This window comes from Anolis sagrei, chromosome 5 (genome assembly GCF_037176765.1).
Source record: "Anolis sagrei isolate rAnoSag1 chromosome 5, rAnoSag1.mat, whole genome shotgun sequence".
Lineage (NCBI taxonomy): Eukaryota > Metazoa > Chordata > Lepidosauria > Squamata > Dactyloidae > Anolis > Anolis sagrei.
Window position 1 is genome coordinate 131,021,953 of NC_090025.1, and position 13,027 is coordinate 131,034,979.

At 36.2% G+C, this 13,027-nt stretch overlaps 1 protein-coding gene across 1 annotated transcript in view; it reads right to left on the minus strand.

The window, feature by feature from the left end:
* Positions 1-554: 554 nt before the first annotated feature.
* The window catches only part of CAPZA2 (capping actin protein of muscle Z-line subunit alpha 2), a 37,096-nt gene continuing 24,623 nt past the window's right edge, over positions 555-13,027 (minus strand). Inside the window, exons 3-10 of the mRNA XM_060777707.2 lie at positions 12,831-12,882; positions 12,399-12,462; positions 9,854-10,060; positions 8,564-8,643; positions 6,705-6,783; positions 5,698-5,769; positions 2,801-2,863; positions 555-1,508 (exon numbers count right to left, since the gene is read on the minus strand). Coding sequence (XP_060633690.1) covers positions 1,368-1,508; positions 2,801-2,863; positions 5,698-5,769; positions 6,705-6,783; positions 8,564-8,643; positions 9,854-10,060; positions 12,399-12,462; positions 12,831-12,882 — 758 coding nt within the window. The 3' untranslated portion in view covers positions 555-1,367. The remainder of the gene's footprint in view (positions 1,509-2,800; positions 2,864-5,697; positions 5,770-6,704; positions 6,784-8,563; positions 8,644-9,853; positions 10,061-12,398; positions 12,463-12,830; positions 12,883-13,027) is intronic.

Here is a 13,027-nt window from a genome sequence, read left to right on the forward strand (position 1 = left end):
CAAGCATGCAGGTTGAAAATGCTCCTAAAATGACACTGACTTGAAGTGGCAGCTGTGGACAGAAGTGCTCCAGTTCAGCTTAGGCTAATATGGCATTTGTTTTATATAGAAAGATCATGATAAACCATTGCCTGAGTAATATGGAGACTGGATTTCTGCATTGTGTTTTATGTGACTTTTAAAAAAACATTCAGAAACTTAAACGAGAAGAAAATCCAGTCAATAAAAAAGTTGAATTTTTGAGCAAAATGACTTTAAAAATATCAGTGCCCCTAATCTCTTTTGGGTCTCAAATGCAGCTTACCACACCAGCATCTGGATCAGTTGAGAATTCCCTTCTGCAAATCCTGACATTATGTTGGGAAGAAAATGTGAAAAGGCTGTTTGCTGCTATTTATGTCTATATTGTTGTACTCAGCTCCTGGAATTCCATTTGACTCCCTATCGTGACAACAACTAAAGTCTTTTTAAAAATATATAAATGTTAAGACTCCTTGGCCTCGCCAATACCTGATTTTATTGTACCAGCTTTTAAAAATAACCATACACATAAATAAATAGAAAATTTGCATTTTAATGTCACATTGAATTTTAGTACATTTCAATCCAAGAAAAAAAGGAAACTGACAGACACAGTAATGAGTACAGGATTATACATATGTGTATTACAATATGCCTTGTTATAATACAATTATGGCTGAATGGTAAAAACAACTTGAGAACTGATGGAATCCAAACTCATCTGAGTAGCTGTCAGGAATAGAGCACTAAATGCATTTCCAAAATAAGCACTAATGTTTACTTTCAACACCTTAAAAACAGCATTAGACATTGGCCTTAAAAAAAGTAAACACCAAGCTAGCTAAATAAGTGGAGAGTTGGGTAAAGAAACATTTTTCCCCAGGGTTTCATATGATAAAGGGATATATTATTTCTACAATATACATGGCTAAAATCCATGTTGAATGTCAAACTTGTAATATCCATTAACAACCTCTTCTAGGGAACTGTGTTCTAGAAGATGTTTTTTCTGCACGAAAGCAAGCAACGTAGGATAATCTTATGCAAAAATATTTTTCAAACTGTTTTAATTTGACTGAAAACTATAGGCATGGCATCATTATAAAAAGTCTAAATATATCAGAAGCTCTCAACATTTCCAGCTACACTGATTTTATAAGTGTTTAAAGGAGAAACAAAAGGACAAAGAAAAATGGTCAATTAGCTAAGCCTCGTGTTCAAACTACTTACAGTGATTTTTCAATGGCAAATGCCCATGCTGATTGGGTGACTTAATAAATCTGAATACCTTTGTGATTATTTTGTATTCAAGCACACCAAAATGATCCAGGCTTGCAATCTTCATTTTAAGCATTCTGCATTTCTTTCCCAATCTTGTAGCTAAGGATCTTATTCCAGTCAATCTTTGTGCGAGTAACTGGCAGTTGTCGGCGTAAGGCCTTGAAAGTAGTGTCCGACATAGTTTGATAATTTTCACTTATAGCAGTCTGTTCACAGTAAAAGAGAGAAGACACATATTAAGAAAACATGGTTTGATAAAGAGTATAAACAAAACAAAAAGTGTATTCAATTATGCCAGGACAGTTATTTTTTAACAGAACTAGGATAAAGCTCTTTCTTCTCAAAATCTTATATATGTAAGATGTGGAGGGGTGCAAGAAAGAGGAGTGAAAAGAAAGTCAGTCTGCATTTGCAGAAAATTCAACAGTGCAATATTAGATTTATGTTCCCAACTGCATTGTCTGTTACTATCGAAGAAAACCAGTTTCATGTCTATATCAGAAAAAAATGCTTCAGGTGACAATAAGTGTAACATGATTGACCAGAAATCTTAAGACTCTTCAACTTTCACTTACAGCAGGCATCAAATGGAGACAAGGTTTTTGTATTTTCTTAGTGAAAATTAGGCAGACATGGGTCACTAAAATGCATTATTGTTCATAATAAAGGTGTTACATATGCATCAAAATGAATTGGGTTCATCACGCACCTTATAAAATAACAGTGACTGAAAGGGGCATCCAACAAGTGCTGGCTTTTAGCTCAAGAAGAGGAACCAGAACACTGTTTGAATTAACAGGCTGTACTTAAGAGTATGATATGACCAAAAACTACATTTTGAAATTTCTTAAGCTATACTTCTGTTCCAGAAATTTGTGTTAAAACTAATGCTGCTTTCACTTTACTATAGGTTTAGTATTCATATGCCATTTCTCAGCTTATTCTGCTCTGCAAATAACTCTGATAGCACTCCAAAGAACTTCACGAAAAAGATATCCCAAATTGCTTCTGAAGGTCTGTAAACCCCAGAGTTCATCTTAAAACAACCCCACAATCCCCCCTCCCCAGAAAAAATCTGACAGAACTCAGAATCATAAATCTGGGTTTTTTTTTTATTTTAGAATCAAGCAGCCAAATAGAATTATATGGGGCATCTGCACCTATAATTGCTCTTCTCAATCATAAAAATAAACATGACTTATTGCATAAATTCTTCCTATTTTTTAAAAGAGAGTCTCATGGTAAATCACCAGTTTAGATAAAAGGTACTGCATCTTTGTACTCATAAAGCCTATTCTAGGAAATTCTTTTTTTTAAAAAGGCTGCATTTGCATTGGATGCAAATCTAGCAATTTTTTTTTTCAACTGTGTTGTGACCACTCGGGCTTCAGCATTTTGACACATGTCTATCACCCATTTTTGGATTCTTTTAAACACATATTATACAAGAAATAGAATGTGTGCGCACGCACACACATATTACAAGCTTATCATATACCTGGTATTCGTTTTCCGCAGCCTCTACAATCTTTACAAATTCCTTTGCTGTTTGGGCTTCATTCTGAAAGAAATGCATTTTTAAAATCTCATGTACCATACTACTGAGATGGCTCTATTTAAAGTCAAAAGCCACTTGAGGTATGATAATTATGAGCAATTACAGAGACTTTTCACTGTTCATAGCTCTGTCCAAAACACATTTTCAGAGAGATTTACAATCGATTTTTAGTGATCTTAAGGAACAGAGAAAGTACAAATGATTTGTTTTTATTTTCCCCTCTATTTTCAACTTTTTTTTTGGAGATATTCTTCCACCATTTAACCATGTCAAATGGAACACAGCAGACAGACTTTGTTCTCAACAAGTCAAAGGAAAGGGGAACACAAATCAGAAGTAGCTGTGGTTCTGGTTTCCCTGTTCATTAAGAACACCGCCACGCAGTCTGCCTTTTCTTCACTACTGAGTGAAAGGATCCAGCAGACATTAAGGCTTGACTTTATAGCTCATAGAGTCATATCCCTATTTGATTCACTCGCTAATGAGCATAGTCTTAAAATGAAAGGGCAATGAGACTTATGACAGATCAGATATTAGGATCACATTCTTTGGTCTATCAAGCAAAACCCTGATTTTGCATTTTGCATCTATATCAGTGGTTCTCAACCTGTGGGTCCCTAAGTGTTTTGGCCTACAACTCCCAGAAATCCCAGCCAGTTTACCAGCTGTTAGGATTTCTAGGAGTTTAACACCAAAACATATGGGGACACACAGGCTGAAAACCATTGGTCTATATTATTGTTATGTTTATGTTTATTTATACCCTGTTCATTATTTTCACAAGGAGACAAAAAGAGACTTGCATTAAAAGCATTTCAATACAATTTTAAATCTACAAATATACAAACAATAAAACAGAATTATTTAAGCATATGCATCATCAGAAAAGTGTAGTGACAAAACAATTGTGGTGACCTTCAACATAAGAAGCATCACAACTGATCACAGTACTTTAGCATAACTTTCTAATCGTTTGTTTTTGGGAACTTGAGTCAGCTTTCCCTCACAACTCCTAAAGCAGCAAGGATTTTATCAACCAGACTATCTAGACTTCAAAAACTATAGATTTCAATTATTTTTCCCATTTTCTGACCTTTTGACTTCCAAAGCAAATTGAGAAGAAAGCTTCCTTCAGTTCACAGCATCCTTGTCTAGATCCGCATCAAAATGAAGCCATCTGAGAAGGCTTTCTTTCAGTTTTACCCATTCTCACTGCACAGGAATTTAGTTCTCCAACTAAATTCCTGTGCAAAATCTTTACACATATTCCCAGATACACCTTGTGCAAAAATAACCTTGTATAAGTTATCTAGTTCCACATGAAATATTACCATTTTTTCCTTATCAGCTGCAATTTTTTTCCAAAAAGCAAATTATTTTTGAATGAAGGTAGACTTCAAAACTAGATGTAATATGGCACAAAAATTGTTGTGTCTCCGACATACTATAAGTAAGTCTTTTTAAAGTTCTAGAAAACGTAATGCACATTTCTACCAAATCATACTTGAAAAATATGAAAATATCTGTAAAAGTTAACTAATTGCAGGTGTCTCCCATGTCATTGCTGTAATTTTTTTTTTAAAGTACAACTATGGACACTAAAGGTTTTTTAAAAATCCATGCAAAACAGTGAGTCACAAAAAACCACTGACAGCACTAGCTAGAGAAAGGCTTCATTCTCTAAACTGCAAATTAGATATTGGTCTTACTGACAATTCTACTCCCACCCCAAGGAAGTGCTGGCAACATTTTAGGGGGAGGGGGGAACCAGTTTAAAGCTGCACTTAAATGAAAACAAGAAAGAAGAATTTACAACAGTGAAGCTTTCTGAAGAACACAATGACTCGTCGTTTACACCTGTAACTTTATCAATTTTCCAAAACACTGAAACACATTTTCCAGCAACTATTTGGATTTTTTTTTCATTTGGGAGTTGCAGTTGCTGGGATTTAGAGTTAGCCTACAATCAAAGAGCATTCTGAACCCCACCAATGATAAAATTGGGCCAAACTTCCCACACAGAACCTTCATGATCAACAGAAGATACGGTGTTTTCTGATGGTCTTTGGTGACCCCTCTGAAACCCCCTCATGACCCCCCAGGGTGAGAAACACTGCTTTACAAAATTGATGAACACCTTAATTGAGAGATAAACTGAGGATCTGTAAAATGATGAGAGGCTACAGTAGGCTATGCCTACTCATCTGCATAGTGTGTTGTGTAGTATGTGGCAAAATCAAAGTTTGCTTTTTGGAGTGTTTTTTTTTTTTCAAATATTTTTGAGCCATGCTTGCTTGAATCCATAAATGTAAGACCTGTGGATAATGTGGGCCAAACGTATACCAAAGTTTCCCAGTAATTAGTTATGGATGTCGTCATGTTTTTTATATTGAACTTTAACATGTAGCAATACACTCCATATTTTAATCAGACTGTGAACTAACTGAAGATAGCAGTAATGTGAAATATCAGCTGGTACTAGCTTTATAAACATTCTTCAGTGAATAGTATTTGGATATTCAGGGAAGAAAAAGTGGCAAATGAGGCTCTGATAAAAACACATTATCAACCAGCCTGTGGGTTATGGAATAAGTAAAAACCACAAAAACTGAATGCTAATGTCAAATTAAGCGTTTTATTTCTGCAACTACTTTAATTACAAATGACTGCAGCACTTCATAAACTAACAAATTATAGCAGCATAAAAATGTAGGTATATATACATACATAAACACATACAGACAGTACATATTGCCAAAACAGACTAATATGACCCCCTCCTTTGACAAACCTAAGTAAAAATGCTTCCTACAAAAAAAAGAAGAAAGGATACTCACAGTAATTGTTAAAGAATCCTGTATATCTTTATGACTCACTAGCTGAACATTTCCGTCTTCATAATAATGAACCTGTATACAAAGAATTAATAATGATAGCAAATCTTCACACACAGAAAATATTACCGTGGACCAGTTAATAGTGTTATGCTCCATTTAAAATCCAGATAGATTAACATTAATTGAATTCAAGATGTCAACAGTTCCAACGCTCAGCATAAGAGTTTTTGTTTATTTGAACATCACAGACACTAGAATTAGCTGGTTCTTTGCTTTCCCTTCCTGTTTTGATTTTTCATTATTTTTTAGAAGTGTGTGTGTATGTTGGGGGGTATATCTTAGCCCAAAGTGTATCATTTCAAGGATCGTTGATGGGGGATTTTTCTGCAAAACGTTATACCCACATAATGGAATGTAAGGTAAAGCTTTCCCCTGACATTAAGTCTAGTCGTGTCCAACTCTGGGGGGTGGTGCTCATCTCCATTTCTAAGCCAAAGAGCCAGCATTGTCCATAGACACCTCCAAGGTCATGTGACCAGGATGACTGATGGAGCACTGTTACCTTCCCGCAGAAGCGGTACCTATTGATCTATTCACATCTGCATGTTTTTGAACTTCTAGGTTGGCAAAAGCCGGGGCTAACAGCAGGAGCTCACCCCGCTCCCCAGATTCGAACCGCCAACCTTTTGGTCAGCAAGTTCAGCAGCTCAGCAGTTTAACCAACTGCGCTACAATGGAATGTACCTTCCAGGATTTCCTTAAATCATAGGAGCTGCCAACAAAACAAAACAAATTATAATTTATATTTTATAAAGGATCCATGCCTAGTTCTTCTTAAGGACCAGTGTCTTCCAAATAAACTTGTGAGGCAGTTTAAACAATATTTATAGCCTCTTATTTGAATTTGTTTCGATGTAGAGCTTGAACTAAAAAACACCCACCCACTCATAAGTGTTGTGAGAAATAATAATTATAATGATATTATTATGATAAATGAAGCAAATTACCTGAATTTTCAAGATACCAGCCACCTGAGTAGTTGAAGGGGTGATTGTAAACTTCCATTCTGATCGCCAACGACCATTCCTTAAAAAGAGAAAGTTCCAGATAAACAAACAAAAAAGAATTGAGACTCATATCCTAAATGTTTATAACTTTGAAATATTCACTGTTTTGGTTAAAAGAAAAAAGAAAGAAGGTGTTTTCTAGAAAAATATTAGTACATTTTCTAATCTAACAATTATGTAAATCCAGAACACTTTGAAAATGTAAATTGTTTATAACACTACATGTGTCAAACTAATTTATAAAGCAAACTAGTATAATGCAATTTAATAGGGTACCACTCCTGTATCCTGTTAACCCCTTTGAGTCCCCACAGGGAGAAAGGCGGGGTATAAATGAAGTTAATAATAATATGTTACAGGATTTCCTGCAGATACATGAAATCACATGTAATGGCAAACATTTGATTTTCACACTGGAAAGAAAATCGAGTGTTAAATATTATTCCTCCATTCCTGCTCACCTACTGCCCACGGAGGGGAGAGTAACTGATGTTCTCCTGTTTTGTCACCTGAGATAAAAAGAAGCAGCTTCCCATCTTTCTCCCTGGTGATGAAGCCCCTGTTGTTTCATCTGAGTGGGGGTGGCAGCTTCCCATCCTCCCTTGTGGCAAAGCAATAGTGGTAGCAGTGATTCTTCCTGCTCCCCACCCAGCCCACAGCTATGGTATGAATGAGCACACAACAGCCTTGGGCTTCTGAAGTTAGCAAGGGTGGCAATTCTGCCTACTTCCTCCTCTCCACAAATCTGAGGCTTTTGAACACACATTCACATAACAACCTTGGGCTTGACAAGGAAGTTGGCAAGGGAGGGGGGTAATTATTTTTACTTCCCACACATGCTTAAGGTTGTTGTGTGAAAAACAAATAAGTGAAACCATGGATGTGGGGGGTCTTACCATATACTTAAACCACATCTTTGCTACTAAAATTAGTAGGGACTATACAACTCCTGCCTTTTTAGATCTCACTCTTTCAAAGCTTGCAAAGCACAGACATGTTTCATTAATTTGGTGAGGGGTCAGCTTTTTTATCTATTCTTGGCTACAAAGCTCAATTTGGGCTGGTTGCAACCAGGCACATGGTCTGACTCCAAAGGCTTGCCTGCTGAAAGAGTGGCCCCTGCCCTGAATTGGTTTTGAATTAGTGAAAAAGCTTTTTTAGCTTTATCACTCATTCAAAAGTGATATATTGTGTGTTATGTATATATTTCATTTGTCAAAATGCCTTTGCAAGCTAAAACCCGAGTTCCATTTTCCAACTTTCTGACAAGAGCTCTGGTCCCCAACCCCTCATATAAATGGAGGCTTCCTGTAATGCAAAAGTTAATTTTCCACATATACACATTTTGGAGACATCATTAAGAAACTTCTCAAACATCCATAATATTTTTCTTATTGAAAGGTAAATTCTATGGCAGGAATCAAATAAGTGTCCATTCAATGAATGAAATAACATTCAATGACAGAATAGTTCCTCCACATTGCTATGCACTGTTTTCCTAAAAAGTCATTCAATGCTGAGTTGATTTCAGGGCTAGACATAAAACCTGAACAGACAAGAGGAGATAAGGGAAAAGTTCCACCACATGAGTAAAGTCTGCTTAAGTAATATTCAACATCACCCAGTAGTTTTAACATGAACTATTTTCTCATCAATATCCACTACAGTGAGTGGAATAAAGTGAAATGAATAAAAAGGAACTGATTTACAAGTAACCAATATGGCAATGCATACTAAACCGCTTTGAGTCCCCCAGGGGTGAGAAAGGCGGTATATAAATACTGTAAATAAATACTCACCAAAAGTTTTTTGCTTGAAATTGATGGCTTTCTATGCATACAATAATTGTTTGATGTCCGTCAATTGTTTTTCCATATACCTTAATCAGAAAAGAAAGGTTGTTCTAAATCCACACCTTCAATGCAAGACTGAAAAGTAGTATACTGCTCCCATTTTGGAAAATAATATACATTAGCCTCTAGGCATGACCACTGCTTCTACTTTTAAAACATAATATGTAAATTAATAAGTTATAATTCCTATTGTGGGGGGGGGGTTTTGTCCAAAAAGAAAAAGTCAGGAACAACTTTACAGCATCTGCAATATTTTTTCAAGTTAATGTCAACAGGAGGAAAGACCGAACTACCAGCTAACAAAGTTGGGGAAAAAGACAAACTTTTTTTTATTGCACTTGTAACTTAAAATTGTTTCTAGCTATCAGTGAATCAGCTGCCTTAAAATTAATGTTTCACTGTAATTTTAGCTTAGAAAAGAGTTAATGGTGGCAAGATAGAGATGGTTGCCAACATTTTTTTAATTGCCATCTATGACTTGGCAAACCTATTTGTGAATACTTGGAGATGTATACAATCAGTCTACAGGACAGTTATTAGTGAATTACTGGTGCATTTTGTAGTATTGTTAAACCAATGGTATTTTGAAGCTGTGCACTGTCTGCTTGGCTTGCAGACAAAGGCCTTATTGACAGGTATTATGACCAGGTCTTGTGTCATGAGTAATACACAAATAAAGACTAAACACATGCCCATATTTTTTTGAGTCTAGTGCATCATCGATTGTAATGTACAACTTGATTTTGAGGTGTACATTACCAAAACATGGATTTGCCGTTGATTTTTGCATCTTTTCTGAGCAGGGTGCAAAGAGAAGCAATGCCCTTCTGCCTGCAGCCTCAGCTTGGGCAGAAAGGGGGGAGGGGCTCTCAGGTCAAGGCGAAGCCAGCTTGGGCAGGAAGGGAGGGTTGAGTGCTGCTTCTCCCAAGGGAACTCGCCAGTCTCAGCTTGGTGGAGAAGTGCAGCTTCCCAATTGGCTTCCTTCACATCCTGAATGAGGCCAGTTGGGAAGCTGCGCCCCTCCATCAAATCAAGGTTGGCAAGATCCCTAGTCTCCATCTGCCAGGGATATAGGCAAGCATTACATTACATGTGCAACTGTAATGCGCCATCGAACATAACACGTATTTTGGTTAAATAATTGAGTAAAAAATATGTGTATTTCATATGATAATTCAAATCCTCCTCCTAAGAATGATTTTCACCCACACATTTTCAAGAGTCTGCAACACTTACTGTGCAGACGCCACTTGGATAGTGTTCTTTCACGTATGCCTTCATTGCGGTCTCTATGGAGTTTCTCCATGACTCAATTGCATTTTCAACTTCGTGGGGTTTTGGATCAGTAGCCTCCTTTCTTAAATGGTCAAACTTAAAAGAGATCTTGTTTTTTGGATCCAAAAATTTTCCATTACCCATGTCACCATGTTCTGTTATTAAGACCTGGAAAGAAAGAAAAAAAGAAAGATCATACAGAACATGAACATAGTCAAATGAAACATAAATAAATAAAAATAAAATGGAGAAACAGTGTTATACATCAATGCTTTTGGAATAAAGATGCAGCAGAATAGCCACAAAACAATTGGAAAGCAACTAACGAATGACCCTGTACCTATGGAAAAAAACCAGAATACTTTAGATGCTATCAATAGACATGTCAGATGAAAAAGTCAGATGTTTTTGAAATCACTGCAAAAGTGAATTGAATAAAAATAAGAGTAATGTGAAATATGGTATTTATGGATATGATTTAATGTACACTAATGTGTAGCCAATATGGTACCACAGTGAGAGCAGTGTATGGAGTGGGGAAAATTCTGCAAAATTTGCAGAAGTACAAACATGTTTTAAACATCTAAGGAAACAGAACCTCAAGAATTGAACATGCTCAGTCGCCATGGAACTGTGACTGCCGATTGGAGGGCAAGTAGTGAACAGGAACAAGGAATAAAGCATCTAATAAAAAGCATGAATGGCTTGCACTTGTGGAATTCTCCACTCTGCAATGCTGTGTTAATTTCCCACGTGTTACTTAATTTTAAAAAATAGTACATAAAGAGACAAATTTCTGGGTACCTTAAAAACTGCTTAGAATTTTCTTCTTTCATTCATAGAATGAAGCATACCAGAATGAATGGAACTTAGTTTTTCTCTTTGTGAAAGGTATAATTCACAAAGTGGTGTCATGAGTAGCAGTTGGTGGTTTTAGAGCCCTGGAACACGACAAGCTGCCACACTCCTTGCTGTTTTCTGGTACTAAGAACAGATCTGCATCAATTCTCTTATCTGACACTGTGGCTGAATTCATCTATTCCCCATGATCCTCAGGTGACAACAACCAGAAGTGATAGGAAAATGTAGTCCTGACTCAACTACTCTTCGTTTTGCTCCATCCCACTATCAGAAATCAAAGAAGATACAGAGCCATGCCAATAACAATGCAGAGCAGCCAGCTGACAGCTGCACTTGCTTAACACCAATGATGCTGATAATCAGCTCATATACCTTTCCTTCCAGTCTCACACCATACAACTAGAATAAAATTTTGAAATTTCATAGATGTGATTTTGTGTGACAAGTAAAATTAGAAACAAAACTTAATGCACCAGCAAACTGAACATTGGAGTAGTTTTCAATTACAGACTGAATGAACAAAGCTCTTTTTGAATGGGAGGAGGGAGTGACACAGAAAGTGACATTGCAAAACAGCATATAAATAAATAACAGAGAACCAGAGCTATATGGCAATGATCATGATAGAATAACAGACCTTCAAGAATTTCCTTTTACAAAGACACAAAAATAAGCATGTCCACCTAATTAGAAACACTGCAAAAATTAAATAATGTATCTATGGAATGCTATGGAATCACTCCATCACTAAAACTGCTGATGAGAGTGTTGAGAGTACTGTTATCACTTTAATTGCCATCGCTCTATTCTACAGAATCTTACATTTTGACAAGATAACAGCATTTGGAGTTCTCTGGTGTAGTTTAAGGGAAAATACCTGAACACAGAAACACATAAAGAGCTTTCATACTGCTATGACTGTATATTACAGGAGGCATTGTTGCAATCTCTGGGCATTGAATGTTTGCCTTTTATGTTTGGAATCTGCCCTGAGTCGCTCCGGGGAGATAGAGCGTAATATAAATTTATTATTATTATTATTATTATTATTATTATTATTATTATTATTATTCTCCCCCAAGTGAACAATTATTATTTGAAAAATAGCAGGTTCTAGATTAGCTACTTACAATAGTTAGGCAGTTAAAAGCATCTTCCAGCCTGAGCCCTCCAATCTGGATTTACCAGGTAACTGCTATGGCAAGCAACCAGAATCTGTTCTCTTGTGGAATGTGATGCACTAGAGTGACATTTCCACTCTCCTCCTGCAAGCAATCTCTGATGGAAAAGAATTATGACAAGAATCCTATTCTTGGCTGTCATGCTGAGATTGTTTTTGGGAGATGGAGGCATTCATTAGTCAGCCACATCCCAAATGATAGGAAAACAGATTCATGTCACTTGCAGCTCCTGATGTCCAGTAAGTGCAGACTGAAGGAGACTTTAACTATCCCTAATTTACTAAATATGAAGTGCTCACAAATACAAACAAGTCACATATTTGTAAATTCTAGATTCACAAATATGATTCTGAGTCCATAATCCCCATCGACTGTTTAGATGCATTCTACTGTGTCCCTACATTAAAATTAAATTCACTAAAAGTATACAACGTTGCTTTGAACTTAAGTATTTCTAGTCATACCTGTTCATCATAGCCTTCCAATTTTACTGGTGTAAACTGGTCCAAGTTGTACTGTGCAAAGGCACTAAAAAAGTAAAAATAAGAGGCATCAGATGAGAACAATACTCTGGAGACGTGCTTTCCTACACATTAACAAAATACCTGCACCCATTTGTTTATAGGCTGTGAGAAACTGTCTTTACCACTATTCATGTCTCATGCGAGGAATAAAACTTGAATGGTAATTTAATTCAGGTTCCTATATCAATGGGTGTATGTGGGTATGTACTGAAAAAATAAACAACCCAGTTTTGAACAGGGATTAATTTCTAGAGCCCTAAGCAAAAATCACTTTGAGAAAGTAATAGGTCCCCGTGCTGTTGAAAACTGTCCACAAATGGTTCAGTTAAGTATTAGCACACCAAAAGAAGTCAAGAATCAAGCAATACTTACTGAGCTGCTCCTTCCCTGAGAAGATTATCATTATTAAGCAACAATCGGACATCTGAAAAATACTGAGCATTAGTACATGTCAAGCATACTTTACATAATCAGCAAATATATTTTATCAAAAGATAAAGGTATATATAAAAACCTTATATATGGACCAATCACACTAAACTAAATACTTGCTACTGAACACTTATTTT